Source organism: Orycteropus afer, unplaced genomic scaffold (genome assembly GCF_000298275.1).
Source record: "Orycteropus afer afer isolate SDZICR_OR568_19922 unplaced genomic scaffold, OryAfe1.0 scaffold00021, whole genome shotgun sequence".
In the NCBI taxonomy this organism is placed as follows: Eukaryota; Metazoa; Chordata; class Mammalia; order Tubulidentata; family Orycteropodidae; genus Orycteropus; species Orycteropus afer.
The window spans coordinates 10921870-10948325 of record NW_006921608.1 but is presented as its reverse complement, the minus strand read 5'-3'; the positions used below and the strand labels follow the sequence as shown (position 1 = coordinate 10948325).

Sequence of the window (26456 nt, the reverse complement as noted above, 5' to 3'; positions counted from 1 at the left end):
TCAGTACATTCTGGGAGTGTTGGTGTTCATTAGCCATGTGTCTGGCTCTTTTTTTCTTTCCTGAACAGCTGGAGACCCTCTTCTCTACTACCCACCCCATCTCTGGGTTCTGAGGGACAGAGTGAGTCTGGCTCAACAAGATGTCATAACCGAGGGCGGATCCCAGGGATCCCAGGCAGGCTTTTCCTAATATTAACTGATTCCACCCAGACAAGGAGAAGTAAAAGGAGGAATTAGGTCTTCACTTGAGAGCAGGCAAAAGTAGAGTACAATTCCTGGACTGCTGTCAATAAAGAGTGATGGCCCTCACTCACTCCACACTCCCTGTCTTCCATTAATTCCCTGTTTTCCAAAACCAGATTTGACTACTTGAAGGGCCAAGTGCTGGTATAGAACTACAATGAGGAATTGACAGAGGAAGATTATGAAAATTAGTTTACTGAGTCTGAGTCTCAAAATCCAATCTGCAGAATTGGTTCATTTTGGGCAACCATACGGATTGGGATTTTTGTTACCAGTTAAAGTGGACTCAATTAATACACAAGAACATAGAGGTTAGAATGGACTCCACCTCATTTTCCTTGTGTTTATGAATTTTATCTTTCTATGGTTCATGTTCTACAGGAAGTCCCTTGGTAGCAGAGACTCACTAGGGACCTCTGTGCCTTCTCTTGTGGCAAGTCCTGCATCTACATCCTTGAGTGTTGGAGCCTTCCCATGCCAACTATTTGTAAGAATGTAACTTGTCTGTGATCAGCAATTTTTACTTTTTACTGTCAGTTCAAATTCATGTATTCTAGGTCACCGGACCAAATGTCAACTCAACTTGTGCTGTCACTTCTGGAAACAGAGTCTATATTCAAAGAACATAATAATGGAACATACTAATGGGCTCCTCATGGTGGCTGTTCTGGGCTACCCTGTGCTGCTCTGATAAAAATATAGCACAAATGGGATGGCCTTAACAAATAGGAGTTTACTCTCTTGCAGTTCGGGAGGCCGGAAGTCCGAGTTCAAAGTGCCAGGCTCTAGGGGCTAGGTGAAAGCCCCTTGACCTTGGACTGCAGCTCTGCCTCTTGCTCCTGGCCTACTGAAGCTAGAGGCATCTCTTCATTCAGACAGCTACTGGCTGCTGAGGCTAAGAAGCCCAAGGTCGACAAATAAAATGGCACAGTCCCGATGTTACCAAACCACATGGCAGGCCATTAGTTTAAGTCCATTGTAAGTCCCAAGGTCAGCAGAACATGACAGGTTGCTGAACAACAACACAGCTACATGCAGGGTCCAAGCGTGCCATAATCTAGAGACAATCTCCAAGGCTTCTCCTTATATACAGGAAGCAGACCACATCCCAAAGGCAGCTACTCAGCTGCTTGTGGTAGGTCCCACCATGGAGTTGATTACCAGTCTCATCATAGGAAATAACTACCACCAGCTGCCCAGCCACTCAACCAGGCCCAGCCAAATTGACACACAAACATAACTACCACAATTCCACCCCTTGTCAACTTGGCATCTGTACAGATCTCCTCCACTGGGTGGTTCCAGTCCCTTAGTCCCTCTAAGTGGTGACCTCACCCCCTTGGCCTGGCAGCCCTGTTCCTCTCCCTCTTGGGCATAGCAGCCCTGCCCCCTCTCTCTTGGGCAGCGGCTATGACTCCATCCCACCAGCTCACATGAACGAGCAGCCCCATGCTCCAGAACCAAATTGGTGAAGGCCTGGCTCTTTGAAACCTAGGGGGCTGTGGTGGTTCTACTCCCAAAGGCCATGGCCCTACCTTTAAGACTGAGGCAGCTCTGCTTCCGTTTTCTTGGTCTCTCCACTTCTGCCAATTAATGCCCAAGGGCAACCCACTCCACCAGAAATCTTTCTGCCCAAAGGACACTTAGCTTTCTTGCTCTGTGGGCCAGCCAACCTGCTACTCCATTTTATGCCAGTTTTCTCTACCAATTAATGCCTGAAGGCAACCCACTCTGCCAGGAAGCCATCTACCTAATGGCACCCGGCTTTTTCCTCCTTGGGCTGGTAAGCCTGTTGCTGTTTAATGACAGTTCTCTCAGCTCTGCTCCTGCCATCTCTCATGCTGGTCTCTTGCTCTGTTCCTGCTGTCTGTCATGCCATATGCCGGGGTCTCTCTACCAACGTCTCAGGTCAAGGATGCACTCCACTCCTGTTTCCACATTTTAGATATCTCTCAGAGCAGAACCCCACTCTCTCGGTACCAAATTCTGTTCTGGGCTACCTAGTACTGTTCTGACAAGAATATACCACAAATGAGATGACCTTAACAAACCAGAGTTTGTTATGGTTTGGGAGGCTAGAAGTCAGAGTTCAAAGTGCCAGGCTAGGGGCTGGGTGAAAGCCACTCAACCTTGGGCTTCAGCTCTGCCTTTTGCTTCTGACCCACTGAAGCTAGAGGCATCTCTTCACTTAGCTACTGGCTGCTGAGGCTAATAAGCCCAAGGTCGACAAATAAAATGGCACAGTCCCGATGTTACCAAACCACACGGCAGGCCGTTAATTTAAGTCCCTTGTAAGTCCCAAGGTTGGCAGAGCATGGCAGGTTGCCGAACAACGACACAACGACACGGCTACATGCAGGGTCCAAGTGTGCCATAAGCTAGAGACTATCCCCAAGGCTTCTCCTTATATACAGGAAGCAGACCACATCCCAAAGGCAGCTACTCAGCTGCTTGTGGTAGATCCCACCATGGAGTTGATTACCAGTCTCATCATAGGGAATAACTACCACCAGCTGCCCACCCACTCAACCAGGCCCAGCCAAGCTGACACACAAACATAACTACCGCAGTGGCCTTGGAAACCACAGCAGCATTTTTCCAGGTCTTCTTTCATGAATCAGTCAGCCTTTGACTCTTCAAAGTGCTGGGGCATGGAACAGTGAACATTTCAAATATGGCTCCCTAATCACGTACATATTTGAACCAGTGGGAAATCCTGAGTATGCATATTATTATTATTATTATTATTTTTCAGGTCTACAGAATATTGGCATGCTCAGAACAGCACCACATCTCCATCTAATGCCACCAGTGAGCTGATGGGCTGGGTGGGCAGGTCACCATCCTCTCCTCTCTCATATTTAACCTTCTGGTGTTTCAGTGGACATGTCTCATTTGCATCTGCCCTACCATTCTCCAGGCACTGCCACTCTGGAAAACCATTCAAAATGAAGTTTGGGCCTTGGTCATAGTTACGTTTTACTTTTCTGGAATATGTGAAATATACCAGTTGATTGGTGCATTTGTGCAAAGACAGGTAGGACTTTAAAACAAGACATGGACATTCATAGCTGGCTTACTTCACAATAAGCTACTTCACAAACAGTCATCTGGAATAAGATTGTATTAGTACTCACTAAACATGCATTGCATTTAAACAAGGCAAAATACTTAATTTGGTCTGCAATACCCAATTTTATATACAGTAGTCTTTTTTTTTTTTTTTCTTTTAAAATACAATCAGCAACAAGATGTGTCTGGTTTTGGAATATAAGTTACCATTTGTGTTTAATTTCCAAAGAAACTCATATCAGCTCAACTCATGTAAACTTTGGGAAAAAGTAGCTGAGATCCCTCTTTTTCCTCTCTTCTATTTATTTGCCTTAAAATGTTCACAGCTTAGAAACTACAGCCTTCTGAGGAAGAGGGTGGAGTGGGCTCCCACAGGGGAATTCCCCAGGTCTCTTTCATAGCCTTGCCCCAGCAGGTAACTTGTTCTTGGGGAGTCCATCATTTCTGGGGGAGGTGTGACCACCACCCAGGCAGAGCGTTTCCGTCTTTCAAACAAGCCCCTTGAAGCCTGCGGTAGAATCACTGGGCTGGATTTGTTCCCTTCTCTTGCCTCACTAAGTCCTGGTTTCAGAACAGACATTAGGATCGAAAAAAAAAAAAAAAAAAAATATATATATATATATAATCGATTAAGCATCGTTGGAACAACGAATACCACAAAGTCTGTGTACGACAACACTGTCCATGCTCTCAACAAGCACATTGGAGCACTGGGCATTCCCACGAAGCATCCACAACAAAAGAAGCAGAAGGCGTCACAGAGGAAGGCGCGTCTGGCCGCACGGGGGATAGCATCACCATCAATATTGTTTGGCAAAATGATTAAAAAGAAAAATCAAAAGGGAAGATGAGCAGCTCTGGGATCCAGTGGACGGACTTCAGAACTGGCCCGCACTGCTCGGGTCACACTGCAGGAGGCGCACGATGGATGGGTCACTTTTGGCCCCTCGGATGAACTCTTCCAGGGAGAGTTTTCCTAGAAAGCAAGAGGAGAGGTGAGCAGGGGACATCCGTATGAACCTGCATTCTTCCTCTTGCATCTCAGGGGGGTGGGGATGGGGGCAGCGACCTCATGCCTCTCCCTGCAGCCTAACGACTGCTGTGCTGTCCCCGCACTCATCTCTCCTGGGTACAATGCCGGCGCCCGCTGGGAACGCTAAGCCCCACAGGCCGGGGCTCTTGTTTGCGCTTGCATGGCCAGCACCTACACAGGGCAATCATTCATTCAATCACACTTGTGTGCGTCTGCTATGTGCAGGTCCTGGGCCGGGGCTGGAGAGAGGGTGCTGGATGAACCTGGCATGACCCCTGCCCATGCCTGTTTCAGCTCCATTTACTATTTGCTGAATGAATGGCCTTCTCGCCTTTACAAGGGGAGCTGGGATCTCATGGCATCAAGGCAGTTCCCGCAACATTGCTCGGGAGATTTCCGGGCTCCTTGAGGTCACTTGGGTCCTGAGTCCTGACCATGTAGGCCTTTGGTTTGCAGCAAGAGTCCCTCCCCCTGTATGTGGCAGAGGCAGGACATAAGCAGTTGTTCTTCTGGACAACACGTGAGGACAACTGTGCCTCTACCCGAAGGAAGGGAAGTTCAGGGATACATGTGCAAGGTGGGGAGTGACTGGCTGGGTCCCTCCTTTTAATCACGGTGGTCTCCTTGATAGGCTAGAGCAGAGAGGCTCAGTAGCCTGGGATCCCTCCCCTGCCTGGGTGTCCCTTTCCTTCCCATGTGAGCTTAAGAGGTGCTGAGCTCTCTTCCAGGAGGTCCCTGTGTCACTATTGTCACAGGGAGGGCAGGGGCAGCATGGTGTCCTTTGTGTTCTTGGTGCTTCCTTTCTGTGCTCAGGGAGCAAATCCCCCTCTTTGCTTACTTTGCCCCTGGGAGTGACGTGATTTACTTGACTGGGCATTCTTCTCAGCTTTGCCCTCCCTCGTTCTTTTTCTCGTGGAAGGAGCTGCCCCCGGAGAGGACCTCTCCCACCCCGTCCTCTGAGGATACCCATGTGCCCCAGCCTGCTCCAGCATGGCACAGCCCAGCCGCTCTCACACGAAGCTACATCCTCCAACGCTGCTACATCCTTTTGCCTCAATTACATTCCAGGGTGATGCAAACGGTTAACGTCCTTGGCTGGCTGCTGACTGCTCCAATCCACCCAGAGGGCTTTGGGGAAAAGCCTGGTGACCTACTTTCAAAATACCAGCCATGGAAAACCCTATGTACTCTGACACACACGGTCACCATGAGTTGGAGTCAACTTGATGATGATTGGTACTGAATTGCCCTTTTATTTCTTAACTTGTTCCAAACTCGGGTAGAAGGAGGGGGTGCTATCTATTGGAGGCCCTCCTCAGAGATACCAGCAAGTACGTCTTTCCCTTAGCTGCAAATCTTCCCCCAGAGGAATTTGTTTAATCAAATTCATCTTACTTGCTTGAAGAAAAAAGACAGGGTAGTTTTTTTTTTTTTCCCCTATTCTCAGACCGGCTCTTCTTAGGCTTGTGTCCTGGCCCATTTTTATAAGCAACACCCCTGCCTGTGCAATGCTTAAAACAATGACAAGTTTGCCCAGGTTCAAAAGGAAAAATAGGATGTAATAGATGTACTGGTACTTTGTAGAGGAAACAAAACAAACAAGGGAAAGGAGACAGGAGAGGTCATATGCACACGTCCAAGTTCCCTGAAGCTGGAAATCCCAGCTGGACACAGCAGCACAGGCCCTAGGTTCTGTGTAGAAATCTAGCTCCCTTGGGTTAACTATCAGTGTGCCTCAGAGTTGTTCTGGGAGCTAACTGCCCTGTGGGCCCCAGCCTTCTCTCTTCAAGTAAGTGACCAGTGGTCAGACACAGAGAGCATCAGTGGACCTCCCTGTGATGATAGTGACAGAGGGACGTCCTGGAAAAGAGCTCAGCACCTCTTAAGCTCACAGAGCTAGTGGCCAGAGGTTCACTGGGGGCCTGCTCTTCTGCACTGAGCTGAAGCACTATGTCTTGGCTGTTGGGCTAAGACATATCTGAAGGCTTTCCTTACTGCCACCTCCCCCTACACCATACACACACACACACCATTTCCCCCCCTTAGGAAAGCACAGGGCTTTTAGCAGTGAGATGCATTCCTGGGAATGCTAATTCAGTCAGGGCTCTATGATCTCATTGTACTGGAGTCTCAGTGGAGATGCCTAACATACTGCCTATGAGCAACGTAATAGCTCAGGTGGTGTCTCTGGCTCCTCCTTCTCTGTTCCACAAGATTTGTCCTATTATGTCTGGGGTAGAGAATGGCCTTGAAGGATAGTTGTTGTTGTTGTTGTTATGTGCTGTCGAGTCGGACCTGACTCATAGCTACCCTCCTTGCGTTTCCAAGGCAGTATCACTACGGAAGTAGATTGTCCAACCTTCCTTCCCAGGAGTGGCTGGTGGGTTTGAACCATCAGCCTTCTGGTTAGCAGTCAAGTGCCTTAGGCACTATGCTACCAATACTTTCTGTGGAAGGATCAGCTCTCCAGGGATCACCTGGTCATCCTGCTTCTTGTCCATCCAGGGGCACATAGGGGGAGCCACTTCCCTGTCTTGAGCCAGTTCCCTGTGGCCGATATCTTGTCCTTGAGGGTCATCTCCCAGCCTGGACTCCCCCACCCCTCCAGAAGCCTCTTACCATCTCTATTGGTGTCCATCTGGCGGAAGATCTTTTCTGTCCTTTTCTCTGGGGTTGACTCATCTTCAGGCATTTTCATGACAGATGAAACCATCTTATAGATTGCCTGGGGACAGAAGCCACATGGTGGTAAGACAGAAATGTGGTTTGGCACAAAATAGCCCTATTATTAAACCTCTCAAATACAGGAGTGATGAGAATGTTCCCCATTCCCACGGGGAGCTAATCCCATCCCTGCTAATGTATTGTAAGAAATGGCCCGCCAGTCACTGGGAGAGAACCCAGGCCAGCAGTCAGTGAGGACCTTCACAAAGACCCAGGAGACTCCTGTAACTCAAACTTGTATGGATCCCCTCTGCCTTGGAATTTTGTTAACACACAGACTTTGAGCAGGACTCGGTGGGGCCTGAGATTCTGCATTTCTGACAGGCTCCTCTGTGACACTGATGCTGTTCTGAGGACATCACATTAAAGAGTAAGGCTGGAGATGACATTCCACATCCCAGAGGATGTAGATTGCAATCTCCCCCCAGGTCCCTCAAGTATGGCAAACACCTCCTAGGCAGACATTCAATCCATCCCAGGGTTCTTTCTCCATCTGTGGCAATGCTCTCATATTCTTTCTCAACAAACTCCAGGGTATCCCGAACTCATCAGTGAGGTTTGGCACTCCACATGGAAATAATCAGCCATACCAGCTGTGGTAGTTAAGTTTGTGTGTCACCTTGGCTGGGCCTGGTTGAGTGGCTGGGCAGCTGGATATATTGATTCCCCATGATGCAACTGGGAATCAACTCCATGGTGGAATCTACTATGCGCAGCTGAGTAGCTGCCTTAAGGATGTGATCTGCTTCTAGTATGTATGAAGACTCTTTGAGAAAGGTCTTGAGCTTTTTGGCACATTGGATCCTGCATTTGGCCAAGTCTTCATCTCAATGACCTGCCATGTTGTCTGTAGATCTTGGGACTGTTAATGGATTTAAATTAGTGGCCTGCCATATTGCTTTGTAATCTTGGGACTGTTCCATTTTACTTGTTGACCTTGGGTTTGCAGTCAGCAGCTGCCTGAGTTAAGAGACACCTCCAGCTTCAGTGGGCCAGAGGCAAGAGGCAGAGCTGAAGCCCAAGATCAAGGGGCTTTCACCCAGCCCTTAGAGCTGCACTTTGAACTTGGACTTCTAGCCTCCTAAACTGTAAGGGAATAAATCCCTATTTGTTAAAGTCATCCACTTGTGGTATTTTTCTGTTAGAGCAGCACTGAGAACCAAAACACAGCTTTGGATTAAATAATTTTGCTGCCATCAAATGGGCTCCAACTCATGGGGACTCCGTGTGTGTCAGAGCAGAAGTGTGCTCCACAGTTTTCAATGACTGACTTCTCAGAAGCAGATCTCCAGGCTTTTCTTCCCAGGTACCTCTGGATGGACTTGAGCCTCCAACCTTTGGGTTAGCAGCCAAGGTTTATATCACCTAGGAACTCCTATGCAACCCCCAGCCTGAGCTGAATTGGGTGTGTCTGGGAAATTTATTTATTATTTATTCAATTTTATTTATTTTTTTTTTAAAAAAACTTTTTAATGTGATTTGGGTGAAAATTTACAGAGCATACTGGTTCTTCACTCAACAATTCATATACATTTCATTCTGTGACATTGATTGCAATCCCCACAGTATAATAGCACTCTTCCTGCTTCCTTTAGGGTTGGAAATAAACTCTCTCACTATCTGTATACTCCTCACAATTCTCAGTGAGGGTCTGGGAGGCCTCAGTTGTCAGATGTAGTTTTTATTTGGGAAGAAAAAAGGCAAAGTTAGCACTTTTATCTTCAAACTATGACTTTGCTAATCAGATTCACTTTGAGCATTGTAACCCTGAAAAGATATTTTAGAGAAAAACAGATTTTACCAGGGGATGGGTGGGGGAAATGTAGAAAGGTCTGGAGTTGTATGTGCAGTGAGACAGCAGAAGAGAGCAGAGAGGGGAGGATGCAGCTGAGGGAAAGTGAACTCCAAAAGGGAAACATGGAGGCAAAAATGCTCCAAATCTGGACACCTAGGCCAATTGGCATAACATAGTCCATGAGTCAACATTCTACATCCTACCCTGGTGAGTAGTGACTGAGGTCTTAAAAGCTGGGGAGTGACCATCTAAGGTACAACTATTGGTCTATCCCTGCTTAGAGCAAAGAAGGGTTAAAAAAAAATCAAAGATGCAAGGAAACAATTGGTCCAAAGGAGTCATGGACCACATGAACTCCAGCCTCCACGTCTCTTAAGACCAGAAGAACTAGATGGTGCCCGGCTACCTCTGCTGACCTCTCTGAAAAAGATCACAATAGGAGGTCCTGGAGAAAAAAAATGTGGAACAAAAAATCAAAATCATAAGAAAGACCAGACGTACTGGTTTGACAGAGATTGGTGGAACCCCTGAAACTATGGCCCTTAGACACCCTTAGCCCTGGAACTGAACTACTTCTGTGGTTCAACTTTCAGTGAAACAACAGATAGGCCTATATGGTGAACAATAACATCAGGGAGGTACAACAATCAACCATATGAGATCAGAAGGGCAGCATTTGCTCAGAAATAAAGCTCAGTAGGCAGGAAGGGATAGGAAGGAAGTTTGAATGGAAATGAGAAACACAGGGAGGAAGCAGGAAGAGTGCTATTATACCATGGAGATTGCAGTCAATGTCACAAAATAAAATGTAAATGAACTGTTGGATGGAAAACCAATTTGCTCTGTAAACTTTCACCCAAACCACAATAAAAAGTTTTGTTAAAAAACCACAACAATATAATTGAATAAATAATGCAACTGTTTTAAAAAATAAATAAATAAAACTATTTAAAAAATTCCTGAAACCCTACCTGCATCAAGGACATATTGAAATGTTAGCCTCCTCCAGGAAGCCTTCCATGATCTTCTTTTACTGTTATGTGTAATCTCCCTTTTTCTATGCTAGAGAATGGCTTCACCTAAACCTCTCTTGAATCTTTCATTCCACTCACCCTGAATAGTAGTTATCCAAGACATTCCCCTTTTAAGTACGAAGGCAAAAATCAGGTATGGCTGTTCATGGAATCCCTGAAAGTTCTAACATAGGGTCTTGCATAGAGTTGGGTCCATTAAGTCTAAAGGATTAATTCAGTAATAACTGGCCCCTTATCTTCTTTCATGCTCATTATCATTTCAGCTGTTTTCTATCCTGTTTCTATCTATAGAGTTTCCCCATTATTTTTTATAATTTTTTTTCCTAAATTTCCTCTTTGTTTTCTTTTTCTTCCCATATAATTATACATATTCATGTTAAATCTCTCAAAGATTCTTAACCTGTAAATAGCTATGGGCTCTTGCCTTGGAAGCCATGCACATGTGCTCGTGGATAGGCACTCACCATTGCCGACAATTCCAGAGGCTCATGGATTCAGAAGCCCATATACATTTCATTTTGTGACATTGATTGCAATCTCCACAGTATAATAGCACTCTTCCTGCTTCCTTTGGGGTTGGAAGCAAATGAAAATGTTTAGAAAATCCCTGCTCTTAGTTTACTTTCTCCCTCCTTCTCTTCATTCATCAATTTACTCAGTTCTTCACCAACTATTTGAGTGATTACTTTATATCAAGTATAATAACTGACCCAATCCTTGCCTTCATGGGACTTAAATAAGGCAAACAAACATTATTACAATAATTGAAGAAATGCATGTAAAACTACCATTGAGCAAAGTGCCACAGAGGTCATGTGGTCTTATGAGATAATGTAACAGGGAAATTGGGCCTTGTGGTGCAATGGTTATGTGCTTGGCTGCTAACTGAAAGTTTTACAGTTAGAACCCACTGGTTTTTCACAGGAGAAAAGACCTGGTAATCAGCTCCCATAAAGATTATGGCCTGGAAAACTCTATGGACAGTTCTACTATGTCATAGAGGGTCGCTATGAGTCAGAATTGACTCAACAACACACAACTGGAAGTCAAGGGTAGGCTTCTTTGAAGAGTGATGACTGAGTGAAAATGTGCAGAAAGCGTAGGGCTTAAAGCAGTAAGGGGCAGAGGGAAGTGTATGTACTGACGCCTGGGGGTGGGAGGAATGGCAAGAAGGCCAAGAGAGCATGTGCGGAGTATGGCATAAGACGTGGCCCCAGAATAGGTAGAAACAGACTATCAAGGGCCTTGAAGGCCATTTAAAGATATTTGTATTTATCCAACATGCTGTGAAAAAAGATGAGAGTGATAATAAATTGATTTTTCCTAGCAGCACCCCTTCCCACATCCACTTCTATTCCCCCATTTGCAACTGATGATGTTTAGAGAATTTTAAAAAAAGTCATTCATAATTTATTCAGCAATTATTTATTGAATGCCTACTATGTGATAAAGGAGCTCTGGTGGCATAGTGCCTAAAGCATTTGACTGTTAGCCAGAAGGCTGGAGGTTCAAACCCATGAGCCACTCCACAGAAGGAAGACTGGGTGATCTACTTCCGTAAAGATTTACTGCCTCAGAAACCCAAAGAGAATCGCTATGAGTCAGGATCGATTCAACAGCAGTGTGTTTGGTTTTTGGTTTGGGACTATGTGATAAACATGCTACCCGATGGGGATACAATTGTCAACAAGACTGATTGTTTTCTCTTATTTTATGACTTACCAATCACCCTAACAAAGAACTTAGGAGGCATTATACAGGAAACAGAAAGTACCCCATGTTTTAGGTGTACCATTTAAATGGGTGTAGCCCTGGTGACACCGTGGTTTAAAGCTCTGTGAACTCAAAAGTCAGCAATTTGAACCCACCAGCTGCTCTACAGGAGAAAGATCCGGCAGTCTATTTCCATTAAGGTTACACCTTGGAAACCCTAGGGGGTAGGTCTACTATAGGGTCTCTAGGAGTCGGAGTTGACTTGATGGCAGTGGGTAGTCATTTCATAATGCTTTAATAATTGTCATGAAACCCTCACCCAGACTACCTCTGGACCCCACAGTAGGGAGTGAAACAGTCACTACAACCCTCCGATCCAGAGCTCTGCTTGGAATTCTCAGCCTTGGAGAGTTTGGGACTCATGAAATTCCCCTTTTTGCAATTCAGATGGGAAATGAACTGTATAATAATGCAGAGGTTATTTCTTCCATACTCTGTTGAACAAATGAATGAAAGACCAAGCAAACTAATGAATGTCTGTTAGAAAAAGAGGTGCTCAGACTCGACAGGAACTCTCGGAGAGTTTTAGTCTATAGCTATTAGGTTAAAGGAGGCGATCTGGGACAGAGAAAGGTAAACTCAGTTGCCCTAGAGTTGATTTCAACTCATGGCGGCCCCACGTGTATCAGGATAGAACTGTGTTCTGTAGCATTTTCAGTGACTAAGATTTTGGAAGTAGATCACCAGGCCTTTCTTCCAAGGCACCTCTGGTGGACTTGAACCTGCAACTGAGGTGCAGTAGAGCATGTTAACCACGTGCTGTACCCAGGGAGGTGGGGACACTGGAAAGATGAGGACCAGTTAATACAAAACACAAGCATTAACTTTAACACATAAGCATAAACATAAACAAAAACGGAAGGCAGAATTCCCTTGTTGCTTTTAGGTTGCATGAGTCAATTCTGACAAGTGACAGAGCAGGACTGCCCCATAGGGTTTTCTTGGCTATAATCTTTACAGAAGCCGATTTCAGGTGTTTTCTCTTGCAGAGCTGCTGGGTGTATTCAAACTGCCAACCTTTCAGTTAGCTCCGAGTGCTTAACCATTTGGACCACCAGGGCTGCTAAGGATGCCATTACAGGAGTGTATTTGCAAACTGTGCTCTGGAATGGGGCAGGAGGCAAAAGATCTGAGTACATTGTGGGGTTGAGGCTGGGGAGCAAGTGAAGCCTTTTTAAAAAGAGTAACATTTTCAGATGGTTCTTTCATTTCATTCAGATTGTATATATATACGTATGCGTGTGTGTGTGTGTGTGTATGTGTATATCTATATCTATAAGCTCTGGTGGTGTAGGCATTTGGCTGCTAAACAGAAGGTCAGAAGTTCAAAGACATCAGCAGCTCCATGGGGAAGATGGGGCGATCTACTTCTATAAAGTTTTCAGCCTCGGAAACCCAATGGGGGTCAGAATTGACTCGATGGCAGTGAGTCTGGTTTTTTTTTTTTTTTTTGGTACATGTGTGTGTGTGTGTGTGTGTGTATCGATGTGCATGGCATGGGTGATACTAGAGCAGTGAGCAAAGAGCTGAGGTGATGAGTCACAGTGGTCCAAAGTTATCCAAATGGATAACTGCTTTGCAAAACCAAATATACACCTTTGGGGAATTGTCTGACCCTTTTTGCTCCCTACCTATGACATCAGCAACTGAGAGATGATTCTATTAGGACTTCAAAATCTGGGACTCTGCAGCACAGAGACAGGATAGACACAAACCCAGACAGCAATCTGAAACAAATAATTTCTTTTATTGGCTCCAGTTTTTCTCCCCCAAATTTAATGGGATTAAACTGTGAAGAGGCCAGGCCACTTCCTTGCTTTATTTTTAGCAATGTCAATGAAAGGTCTATCAGGGATATTCTGTTTTTAATTAAAATTGAAGAATCCCATTCTGGTCTTGGGGTAAATACCGAACTATGGGACACCTAGGAGCCCAGCTCCTGCTCTGCCCCAGGCAGGCTTGGGACAGCTCCCTACAGGTAGCCGGGGCCCTGCTAGCTTCATCATAGCCTATTCCTTCCCTTTTTCTCTCTGAAGGAACCACCTGTGAAATGTTGGGAAGAAAGCACTCATGTCTGAACTGATAAAAGTTGTGGCATTAACTGAAGGCAGGCACAAGTTCAAGAGTTAAAGCTCAACCTTCTCCCTGAAGGAAACCAGCCTGATTCTTTTCATCAGAAGATTTAGGGTCTTCCAGCAGGGAACCAGACGTCCATGGCCCTCTGACGGCAGGCCAAGGGCAAAAGATGTTAAGCAGTGCAGGGCTGTTTTTATTATTTTATTTTTCTTGCAGGGTTGTTTTTAGATTGTAGATAAAGAAGAGCACCCTGCTTGGGAGGATGCTACATACCAGGAAAGGGGGTGGAGGGATGCCAGTAGAATCTTTCTTGGAAATATTTTAAATATAGGATCAACATCTGTATGTCTGGAATGATGCAATTACTTTCTTATTTGGAGCTAGTAGAACAAGTTAAATCAGTAACTTTCATAGTATTTCAGAAATGGAGGTAGTTTAAAAACCAAACCAGACTCACTGCCATCCAGTCGATTCCAACTCATAGTGGACCCAATGGGATTCCAAGGTGGTAAATCTTTACGGAAGTAGATTGCGCCATCGTCCTTCTGTAGAGTGGCTGGTGGATTTGAACTGCCAGCCTTCTGGTTAGCAGTCAAATGCCTTAGCCACTACCCCACCAGAACTCTTTGGAGGTACTTTAGGCAGTACTTTGGGTGCCTTAAATGAACAGGGAAAGGACAAGGGGGGAATATGGGCCAGACTGCTTGTTTCAACCAAAGCAGTTCCAGTCTTACATTGGGTGTCATGTAAGATTTTACTTGCGGGGGGGAGGGTTCTGCTGTTAAAAATGTTTGAAACTCCCAAATCATTTATGTGTCCTTCCCTTTGTGATATCCCTGGTCTTTACAGGTAACAGGTAATTCAAAGATTCGTACACTGAATCATACTCGAAGTGCCCTGCCATTGTTGTTCATTGTCATTGAGTTGGCTCCAATTCATGTGCAACATATTGAAATGTTGCCTGGTCCTTGTCATCTTCGTAGTCATTGGTATGCTTGAGGCCATAGTTGTGGCCACTGTGTATTTTCAGTGCCTTCCATCCTAGGGAATTCATCTCCCAGCACTACATTGGACAACATTCTGCTGTGACCTACAGAGTTTTCATTGGCTAATTTTTAGAAGTACATGGCCAGGTCTTTCTCCATAGTCTGTCTTGGTCTGGAAGCTCTGCTGGAATCTGCTCACCATGGGTGATCCTGCTGGTAGTCGAAATACCAGCAGTGTAGCTTTCAGCTTCATAGCGACATGCAAGCCACCACAGTACAATACACTGACAGATGAGTGTTGAGCGCACTAGAAGAGCTTATTATTTAAGAGAGCTCAGCACTGTACCCTTTTCTAAGTAGAGGAGTTATAGGGAGGTAGATGGGGTCACAACATAGGAAGAACTTTCTTGCATTCAGAGGTGATCAATGATAGAATAGGGGTGGGCTGCTCTACAGAAGCAAGTTCTTGGATATTGAAGGTAGACAAGCCAAACAATCACCTGTTGAGGATGCTGCTAAGAAGATTTTCCCAAAGGGTTTTTCAGGGACCCATCTTCCAAGATACTCTAAGAACAGAGAGATCTCATCACCAAACAGTTTGACAAACACTGCTTACTGTATCGCCTTCTTGGAGCATCACAAAACACATGAACATACTAAAGACTCTGAGAATTCCTCAGTAAAGGACTTCTTGAATTCTACTTAACCCAGGGTTTCCCAAACTTATTTCACCCAGAGCCCTCTTATTGGTGCTCTTTGCAGAGCATCTATGAACAGTTCGTGGAACCAGTACTTCAAGAAAGTCCTCTCTGTTCCTCTGTTTTTCAGACAAGATAAACCATCACGCTTCTCCATAAGATTTGTCCTACCAATAACTTCCGAGTTTCTTCAAGACAAGGACACTCTCTTACTCATCCTTGTATGTTTTGGAGTTTAACATTTCCTTCATTCAACATACATTTATTGACCACATGCTAAGCACCAGGGACTATGCTAAATTCTCTAGATGTAGAGAAAGAAAGCACAGTTCCTGTCTTCAAGGAGCTTACAGCCTAGGTGGAAAAGGAGTCCACAAAGGAGACTGGGAAGGAGCCAGACAGAGGTGCCATGTAGGTACTCATTAATGTTTGGCAGATGGTACTTAAGAGTTGAACTCTTAAGCTACAGTGTGGCTTGTGATAATAAGATTGTTGTTGTTGTTGTTGTTATGTGCCGTCGAGTCAGACCCAACTCATAGCGACCCCTCCTTGGGTTTTCGAGGTGGTATCACTACGGAAGTAGATTGCCCAACCTTCCTTCTGAGGAGTGGCTGGGGGGTTTGGACCGCCAGCCTTTTGGTTAGCAGTCAAGTGCCTTAGGCACTATGCCACCAGAGCTCCCAGTAATAAGATTAGTCCCTTAGTAAGAGACACATCAAGCACAACCAATTAGCAAGCACTAAGATCAGTTCTAGAGAAAATCACTAGCATAAACAATTGCCTGAAAGAGTTTTCTCCAGGAAAGAAATCTAAGTTGCATTGTGGGGTAACATCTGTGGTCCACATTCATAATTAAGAAGTAGGCAAGAGTTTGGAACTGAATTCCCAATGGCCACATCAAGATGGAATTGAAGTTCTTTCCTTTTTATTTTTAGTTTTTTTTCAGAACCAGAAGAGTATGGTGTTTCGGATCTCCAAGGAACATATTAAAAGTCACATATTGTCTATGGCACCAATTTAGAAAACTCTTTGGGGGAAAAGTGCAAATGCCACTCAGGAAGTGGTTCTAAAAAAAATGTTCAGAAGTCTCTCTGGTCCTTATTTTGATCCTCGGTGGCACAAATACTCCCAAGATGGCTGTCTGAATTGGTCACAGTCTGGTGTTTTTGAGATCAGGTGGGATTAATCTGTGAGTTGTTTGATGCCCTTTGATGGCCATCACAATCACCTCACCCTTCCTTGTTGGGTTACTGTATAGATAATAAACAAAAACAAGCAAACAAATGCCATTGTCATTGAGTCAATTCTGACTGATGGCACTGCTATGTAGATACAGCAGTAGAACAGCTGCATGGGGTTTTCTTGGTTATAATCTTTATAGAAGCAGATCACCAAGTCTTCTTTTCTGTAACACTTCTGGGCAGTGTTGAATTGCCATCCTTTCAGCAATTTAGCTGGTTGCAAACTGCTTACACCAACTCATGGATATGCCTTATTCACTACAAAGTGAGTCAGCAAGCCAATCTTTTCCCACACGGCTAAAAGAAACAAAAATGAAATCTCCTGTGATGGGCTGCTAGTACACTTTTGTTATGGGCTCAATTGTGTCCCCCCAAAATAGGTGTCAACTTGGCCAGACCATGATTCTCAATACTATGTAGTTATCCACCATTTTGTGATCTGATGTAATTATCCAATATATTCTAAAGCCTAACCTCTATGAGTCCTTCAAGGATTCTATGGGCAAAATATTGAACAATGCAGCAAGCATCAAAAGAAGATGGAAGGAACACACAGAGTCACTGTGCCAAAAAGAACTGGTCAACTTCAATCCTTTCATGAGGCAGCATATAATCAAGAATCAATGACATTGAAGAAAGAAGTCCAAGCTGCACTGAAGGAATTGTTGAAAAACAGGGCTCCAGGAATTGACAGAATACCAACTGAGATGTTTCAAGAATTAGATGCAACATTGGAAGTACTTATTCGTCTATTCAAAAAAATTTGGAAGACAGCTACCTGGACTACTGACTGGCAGGCACCTATATTTGTGCCCAGTCCAAAGAAGAGTACATCCAGCAGAATGTGGAAATTACCAAGAAATATCATTAATATCACATGCAAGTAAAATTTTGCTGAAGATGATTCAAAAATGACTGTAGCAGGACATTGACAGGGAACTGCCAGAAATTCAAGCAGGCAGAAAGCAGGACCTTAGTAGACATTGGGTCCTTTGAAGTGAATGCAGTGTCTGCAAATGTGCATTCTCTTTAATGGCGAAGACCAGTTACTGTTGTTTTGTGCCACTGAGTCGATTCTGACTCACAGTGACTCTATAGGACAGAGGAGCACTGACCCATAGGGTTTCCTAGGCTGTAAACTTTATGGAAGCAGACCACCAAGTCTTTTCCCCTGTGGAGTGATTAGTGAGTTAGAACTGGTGACCTTTCAGTTATCAGCCACGTGCTTAATCACTGCATCACCAGGGCTCTCTGGCAGACCAGCCACTGTTGTTAGATGCTGTCGAGTTGGCTCTGATTCACAGCAACCCTATGTACAACAAAATGAAACACTGCCTGGTCTTGCACCACTCTCACAATCCTTTCTATACCTGAGCCCATCATTGCAGCCACTATGTCAATTCATCCCATTGAGGGCCTTCCCCTTTTTCGTTGACCCTCCACTTTAACAAGCATGATATCCTTCTCCAAAGACTGGTCCCTTCTGACAACATGACCAACGTAGGTGAGATGAAGTCTGGCCTTTCTCACTTCCAAGGAGCATTCTGGCTGCACTTCTTCCAGGATAGATTTGTTCCTTCTTCTGTCAGTTCATGGTACTTTCAGCATTCTTTGCCAGCACCACAACTCAGAAGCATCAACTCTTCTTTGGTCTTCCTTATTCATTGTTCAGCTTTCACATGCATATGAGGTAATTGAAAATAACATGACTTGGGTTAAAGGCACCTTAGTCTTCAAAGAGACATCTTTGCTCTTCAGTACTTTAAAGAGGTCATTTGCAGCAGATTTGCCCAGTACAATATGTTTTCTGATGTCTTGACTGCTGCTTCCATTGGTGTTGATTGTGAAACCAAGTAATATGAAATTTTTGATGACTTCAATCATTTCTCCATTTGTCATGAGGCTGCTTATTGGTCTAGTTGTGAGGATTTTCATTTTCTTTATATGGAGGTATAATCCATACTGCAGGTTGTAGCCTTTAATCTTCATCCGTAAGTGCTTCAAGTCATCCTTACTTTCAGCAAGCAAAGTCGTGACATCTGCATAGCGCAGGTTGTTAATGAGTCTTCCTCTAATCCTGATGCCATGCTCTTCTTCATATAGTCCAGCTTCTCACATTATTTGCTAAGCATACAGATTGAATAAGTATGGTGAAAGGATACAATCCTAATGTACTCCCTTCCTGATTTTAAATCATGCAGTATCCCCTGTTCTGTTCAAATGACAGTCTCCTGGTCTATGGACAGGTTCCTCATGAGCACAATCAAGTATTCTGGAATTCCCATTTTTCTCAATGTTATCCATAATTTGTTATGATCTACACAATCAAATACTTTCGCATAGTCAGTAAAACACAAGTAAATATCTTTCTGGTATTCTTTGCTTTCAGCTATGATCCATCTGACATCAGCAATGATATCCTTCTTTTTATATCCTCTCCTGAATCCAGCTTGCATTTCTGGAAGTTCTCTGTCAATATACTGCTGCAACAATTTTTGAATTATCTTCAGCAAGATTTTGCTTGTGTGTGATATTAATGATATTGTTCAATAATTTCCACATTCTGTGGGATCACCTTTCTTTGCAATGGGTACAAATATGGAAATCTTCTGGTCAATCGGCCAGGAAATTGTCTTCCAAATTTCTTGCCATAGATGAGTGAACGCCTCCAGTGCAGCATCCATTTGTTGAAACACCTCAATGCATATTCCATCAGTCCCTGGAGCTTTGTTCTTCGCTACTCCCATCAGTGCAGCTTCAACTTTTTCCTTCAATTCCATTGGTTCTTGAGCATATGCCACCTCCTGAAATGGATGAATATTGACTCATTCTTTTTTGGTACAGCGACTCTGTGTATTTCTTTCATCTTCTTTTAATATTTCCTGTATCATTCAAAATTTTGCCCATAGAATCTTTCAATATTGCAACTCGAGGCTTGAATTTTGTCTTCAGTTCTTTCAGCTTGGGAAGTGCCAAGTGTGTTATTCTCTTTTGGTTTTCTAACTCCAGGTCTTTGCACATTTCATTATAATAATTGACTTTGTCTTCTCGAGCTGCTCTTTGAAATCTTCTGTTCAGCTCTTTTATCTTGTCATTTCTTCCATTTACTTTAGCTACTCTCCACTCAAGGCAAGTTTCGGAGTCTCTTCTGGCATCCATTTTAGTCTTCTCTTCCTTTCCTGTTTTCTCAATGACCTTTTGCTTTCTTCATGGATGATGTTGTTGATGTCATCCCACAATTCCTCTGGTGTTCAGTCACTAGTGTGACTAGTATGACAATAGTGAATCTATTCTTTACATCATTTCTAAATTCAGGAGGGATATAATCAAGGTCATATTTTGGCTCTTGTGGACTTGTTTTAATTGTCCTCAGCTTCAACTTGAACTTGCATAAAAGCAGTTGATGATCTATTCCACAATCAGCTCCTGGCCTTGTTTTGGCTGAAGATATTGAGCTTCTCCATTGCCTCTTTCTACAGATGTAGTTGATCTGATGAAGTCTATCTGGTGAAATCCACGTGTATAGCCACCATTTATGTTGCTGTAAAAAGGAGTAAGCTGTTGGTCTTGCAAAATTCTGTCATGCAATTTCCAGCATTATTTCTATTACCAAGGCCGTATTTTCCACCTACCTCTGATTCTTCTTCTTCTCCCCCACCCCCCAACTTTTGCATTCCAGTCACCAGAGACAACCAACATATCTTGATTGCATGTTTGGTCAGTTTCAGACTACAGAAGTTGTTAAAAATCTCTAATTTCCTCACCTTTGGCTTTGGTGGTTGGTGTGTAAGTTTGAATGATGGTAGTAGTAACTGCTCGTCCTTGGCGGTGTATGGATATTATCCTATCACTGACAGCATTATATTTCCAGATAGATCTTGAAACACTCTTTGTGATGACAGATGCCAGGCCATTCCTCTTCAATTTGTCATTCCTGACATAGTAGATTGTATGGTGGTCTGATTCAAAATGGCCAAAATCAGTCCATTTCAGCTCACCAATGCCTAGAATATCAATCTTTATGCAGTCCATTTCATTTTTGACAACTTCCAATTTCCCTAGATTCATACTTTGTAATTCAATGTTCCGATTATTAATGGATGTTTGCAGCTATTTATTCCCATTATGCATTGTGCCACATCAGCAAAAAGCTTTACTCCATGCACATCATTGAGTTTGACTCTACTTTGAGGAGGCAGCTCTTCCCAGTTGTATTTTGAGTGCCTTCTGACATAAGGGGCTCATCTTCTAGCACTATATCGGACAATGTTTCAGGGCTATTCATAAAGTTTTCCAGTAATATATCAGACAGTGTTTCACTGCTATTCATAAGGTTTTCACTGCCAACTCTTTGAGAAGTGGATGGCCCTTTCCTTCTTCTGAGTCTGTCTTAGCCTGGAAGCTCTGCTGAAACCAGTCCATCATGGATGACCCTGCTGGTATTTGAAATTCTGGTGGCATAGCCTCCAGCCTCACAGCAACACACAATCCACCCCAATATGACAAACTAACAGACAAGTGGTGGGCAGATCAGCTAAAACCATGAAATGAGGACTCACAAAAAGGCACAGTTAGTTGTGACAATGACATGGCCTAGAATGTGGGCTTTCTTTTTTTTTTTTTTTTTTGTATATGCAACATTTATGTTAAAAAAAAAGTCTTGTATCTTAGAAAGGGTTCATTTTGTGTTGTGTATTTAGGTTTCTGTACAATAAATAACCCTTTTCTTTTACAGCTAAGGATGGTTTCAATGGGGAATCATTTGGTAAATGTGGTCCTCTTTGAAAAGTGATGATGGTAGCGTCCTTCCATTGCTTTTTTGTGCTTCATCTTTTAAGAAGTTGGGCTGTTCTTGGGTTTTGTTTCAGTTGGGAACGACATGATGGAAAATGTTGCTGTTGGGTGCCATTGAGTCTATTTCTAGAGTGTGGGCTTTCAAAGAGGAAAACAGAGAGGAAAAAAATAGAATGGGGAATTCAGTAAGATCCTACTGCAAATTCTAATTTATCCAGAATAATGGAAAGCAGGGAGATTATCATATGAATGTAACAGAATACAGGGCTTGTTAGTTTGTAAAGTAGCAGAACAGAATAGCATAGCCCTTAATATGAAAATGGTTCTAAATTGAATTTAATCTCGGTGGTTTGGAAGTCACCTCAGGATGCCGCAGTGTTTCTTGTGGTTATGAGTATCAGTCATCAGGATGTAGAGCTGAGGAAACACTGGGAGAAATCGGAGTTTTCAGTTTAAAAAGTACAAGTGTACAAGACGGATGAAGGAATGTGTGTCCTTACAATTATGACCTGGAAACTCACTCGGGGCTTGTCAATGGGCTGAGGTGCTTTACTGTAAAGACAAGGCCTCTATCAGAGTGAATGCTCTGCATTTTTGTCCTCACCTTTTTTACTCCATCACGAGTAGGGTGTAAGTCGGCATGGCTCACTAAGTGCTGGCTAGCACGTTTTGCTCGTTCTCTACAACTGTCCTACTCTCTCTCATGAAAGTGGGTTCCATTCTACAGGGATTTATCTCCATACCACAGACTGTATTTATTTCCAGTTCCAGTTTAGTTGGTGCTTAACAATAGGTGGTGAACGAATGCATGAGTGATATTCATCGGTTCATGAGGTCCCTCCCTGCCTAGGTGTCTACACCTACACCAACAACCGCCCCCCCAAAAATCCATTATTGTCAAGTAGATTCTAACTCACAGCGACCCTATAGGACACAGTAGAACTGCCCCGTAGGGATTCCAAGGTTGCTTATGGAAGCAGACAGCCACATCTTTCTCCCACAGAGTAGCTGGTGAGTTTAAATTGTTTGTTAGCAGCCAAGTGCTTAACCACTGTGTCACCAGGCCTCCTTATCTATATCAATATTAGCCGGGAACTCCTTGAACAAGAGCAGCCAGGAGATCTGTGCAAAAATGGTAAGCAGGAGATAACACAGTGCTGAGGACATTTTTTTTTTCTTAGAACCCAATCAGGAAACAATTCTTCTCTCCGAAAGTGAAACATATCCCTCCTTGTCATTGCAGAAGGCGTCCCTGGGTGGCACAAATGGTTGAGCAATTGACTACTAGCAGAAAACCTGGCAACTTGAAACCACCCAAAGTGCCTTGGAAGAGAGGACTGGCGTTGTGCTTCCAAAATGTCACAGCCTTGAAAACCCTATGGAACAGTTCTATTCTGCATACATCGAGTCAATTTTGACTCGATGGCAACTGAAAACAATGTTTGTTGCAGTGAGGCAGAAAACGGAGAGAAAGAGACTACTATTCCCAGACAGAAGACAGACATAAAGCAAAGCTAATTCAACAGAAGCTACTTTTTAATAATATTTATTGTTATTTTCTTAATTAGTGAAGATTAAGAAAAATGATATGGGGACACTTCTCATACACTTTGGAACTTTATTTGAAAAAATAATTTGGCAGACTCGATCAGTAGCCCTAGAAATGTTTCTACCCTGGCCTAGTATTTGCACTTGTGGGTACCCTGTCTAAGAAAATAATCCTGAACACAGAAAAACATTAATGTGCAAGAATAATTTTTTGTTATTTTATTTTTTAAAGTTGTAGTTTTATGTATAATAACACAAAGGTGGAAACAACCTGAATATCCAACATTAAGGGAAAATTAAACGACGTAAACTATATTGTAAGGAGGTCTGGCGGTGTAGTGGTTAAGGTATTCAGATGCTAAACAAAAAGTCAGCATCCAACCCACCAGCTGTTCTGTGGGTTGGCAGAAAGATGAGGCATCTACTGCCGCAAAGATTTACAGCCTTGGAAACACTATGGGGCAGTTCTACTCTGTCCAATAAGGTCACTATGAGTCAGAGTTGACTTGATGTTAGTGGGTTTGGTTTTGGCTTATAATATATTGTAGGACTATTATACAGACTTTTTTTTTTTTAAATGTGTTGTTGTGTAGACGCTGACTCATGGTGACTCCACACATGTCAGAGTAAAACTGTGCTCCACAGAATTTTCAGGGTCAGAATTTTTGGAAGTACATCTGCAGGTCTTTCTTCCAAGGATCTCTGGGTGGAACCACCAACCTTTTGATCAGCAGTGGAGCACCTTAATCTTCGGCACCACCCAGGGACCATGCTGCCATTCTAATATTTTTAATGAAAGTTTTTATAACATGAGAAATGTTTGTGTTACTATGCTGAATGAAAATGGTAAGATACAAAACCTCATATACTTTATGAAATCAACTAGATATTTTTAAATGCAAGGAACTAGGACTGGGAGGATATATTAACTTATTAGCAGTGATTCTCTTTGTGGGTAGGGTGAGACCATGAGGACTGTTCTAATCTTTCTCATATGTTTCTAAACTGTCCATATTTTTACACTAGACACTATATTCTCATTACTTTTATCCTCAAGGGAGAAGAATCTTTATTTTTATTTATGAACCATGTCTCTGGGGGATTAATTTCACAGATGAATCAAGGTCATTTTTGCTCTGGGTGGAAGAAAAGCGACCGCTGGCCCAAGCACAAAAGAGGACCAGTCGGCAGATCTTGAGAGCTTCCTGATGAGCAGGGACCATTTGGATTCTTGCATCCTTCCAGCCTTTGCAGCTGTCTCTTCTTAATTCCTCATGTGGGTTCAGTCCCACAGGCCTGGGACCAGGCCCCAGGCCAACACTCCAAGGCTCAGTAACAGTCTTGCAGGTCTATCTATCTTTGTCCCTGTTGTTGTTGTTGTTGTTGTTATGTGCTGTTGAGTCAAACCCGACTCATAGCGACCCCTCCTTGGGTTTCCGAGGCAGTATCACTACGGAAGTAGGATTGCCCAACCTTCCTTCCGAGGAGTTCCCATAAAAAGCAAATGCCACTGCACCCTATTCCTCACTGGGTCTTCTTATCTCTTTGTGTCTTACACTCCCCCACCCACCCAGCACCCTACCCATTCTCCCAGGGCCTGCAGAGGTGTGAATCCAGGTGTTCTGGTATGAGAGCTGGCCTCCGTTACCAGCTTTCGAAAAAGCCAAATGCTCGCTTTGTTGGCCCACTGCCTGCTGCCAGAAGCTTCCCTGCTGTGCCCCCGCCCTCTCTGGTGTGCCTGCCCACCAGTCCTTCCTCCTGTCTGCAGTCCGAGCTCCCTGATCTTCCTGCCCCCCCCCCTTAGATTTGTCTCTGGGTCCCACCACCGCTGATCAAGCCATGACCATAGCTCTTTCCCTCCCTCCACCACCTCCCCACAGGTTTGTTGATTTCTACCTCTTCTTCTATTCTGTTCAAGGAATTCACTCTGGGAGTTATTTTAGGGAAATAAAATGAAGTGACTCCTATCAAAGGGACAGAGGCCTCTATCTCCGATAGGAGAGACTTGGAGTCAAGATTCCTGCTCTTATTCAAGAGACTAATAAAGCTGTAAGTTAATGATGGTGAGATGATGAGCTTTTCTGTGACAACAAGCACTGTGCTAAGCATCAGGAGCTCTGGTGGCATAGTGCCTAAGGCATTGGACTGCTGACCAGAAGGCTGGTGGTTCAAACCCAGGAGCCACTCCACGAAAGGAAGATTGGGTGTCTACTTCCATAGAGATACCACCTCAGAAACCCAAGGAGGGGGTCACTGTGAGTCAGATCCGACTCAACGGCAGTGAGTTTGGTGCCAAGCATTGAACATGGGACGACACATCTAGTGTTAAAATAACCTCATAACATGGGTGGATACCACTGGTAGTTCCACTTTATGTGCAAGGATGAAGCTCACTTAAGTGAATTAACTTTGTCAAAGTCACAGAAGTGGTGAGTGAAAGAGTCAGGATTTTACTCCCAGGTAAACAGTCCCAAAGGCAGGTCATGGCAGTGAGTACATGGAGTGGCCACAGGGAGCTTGGCGACTGAAGAGACATATTCATCTGTAGGTGTGGTGACTGATGTCAGGCAAGAACGTGGGCTCAGTGATGCCAGAGCTTTTGCTTTTTCAAGAGATGCCCACAAATTTAGATTGTGATGTGCCATCTCCCTTTCCATAATGTGGGTTCTTTTTTTTTTTTAGGAGGGTAGGCCAACCGTTTGCGACCTCTGCGATAGGACACGCTGTGCACCGTCGGATTCTTACCTGGGACGCAGCTCTTTCTAAAGGACTTACATACCTGGACAATCTCTAGCATTTCCGCCTTGCTGATGTAGCCATTGCCGTCCAGGTCGTACATGCTGAAGGCCCATTTCAGCTTCTGCTCCAGCTTCCCCCTCGACGTGACACTCAGGGCTATGATGAATTCCCTGAAGTCTATTGTCCCATCCCCATTGGCGTCGAAGGTACGGAAGACATGCTCCGCAAATTTGGAAGCATCCCCATAAGGGAAAAAGTTCCCATAAATTTTCTTAAATTCTTCCATTGACAAATGGCCACTGGGGCAGTCTCTCAGGAAGCCTTTGTACCACTCCTGGATCTCATGCTCTGTAAAGTCCGTGCTTTCAAGTAAGTCCTGCATGACTTCCGGGCGCAGCTTGCTGTTCTGTTTCCCCATACTGGCGGCAAGAATTCAGCTGAAGATAGAACAGAAAATATATGTCATTCTTAGAGCTTTGCTTTAGGGGCACCTTTTATATTTACGATTGCTCCTTTGAGAAAGAGGGAAACAAAAAGCAAGCTCCACTCTAGCCCAGCAATATTGTCTAAATTTTAATGTAGCAGTCAGCCAAACACAAGGGGATAAAGACAGGCAGGCAGAAGATGAAGAGTGCAAATAGCACTGACCAGGAAGCTGATCTTCTTCATACAGAGCCAACTTGAAAGCATAGATTGATAA

At 43.9% G+C, this 26456-nt stretch overlaps 1 protein-coding gene across 1 annotated transcript; it reads right to left on the bottom strand.

Moving 5' to 3' along the window:
* Positions 1-4193: 4193 nt before the first annotated feature.
* On the bottom strand, positions 4194-26174 carry NCALD (neurocalcin delta). Its single transcript, XM_007934812.2, has 3 exons — positions 25797-26174; positions 6968-7073; positions 4194-4291 (listed from the first exon to the last, which is right to left on the bottom strand). The coding sequence occupies exons 1-3, from the start codon at positions 26172-26174 to the stop codon at positions 4194-4196; spliced, it is 582 nt and encodes a 193-aa protein (XP_007933003.1).
* Positions 26175-26456: the final 282 nt, after the last annotated feature.

What these genes read in the sequence shown, in the direction of transcription:
- NCALD (XM_007934812.2), bottom strand. Translation starts at nt 26,174, where the DNA reads ATGGGGAAACAGAACAGCAAGCTGCGCCCGGAAGTCATGCAGGACTTA. An exon ending in AAATGCTAGAGATTGTCCAG is followed by an intron (nt 7,074 to 25,796) that starts GTATGTAAGTCC and finishes TTCTGTCCCCAG; the next exon opens with GCAATCTATAAGATGGTTTC. An exon ending in GATGGACACCAATAGAGATG is followed by an intron (nt 4,292 to 6,967) that starts GTAAGAGGCTTC and finishes CTTGCTTTCTAG; the next exon opens with GAAAACTCTCCCTGGAAGAG.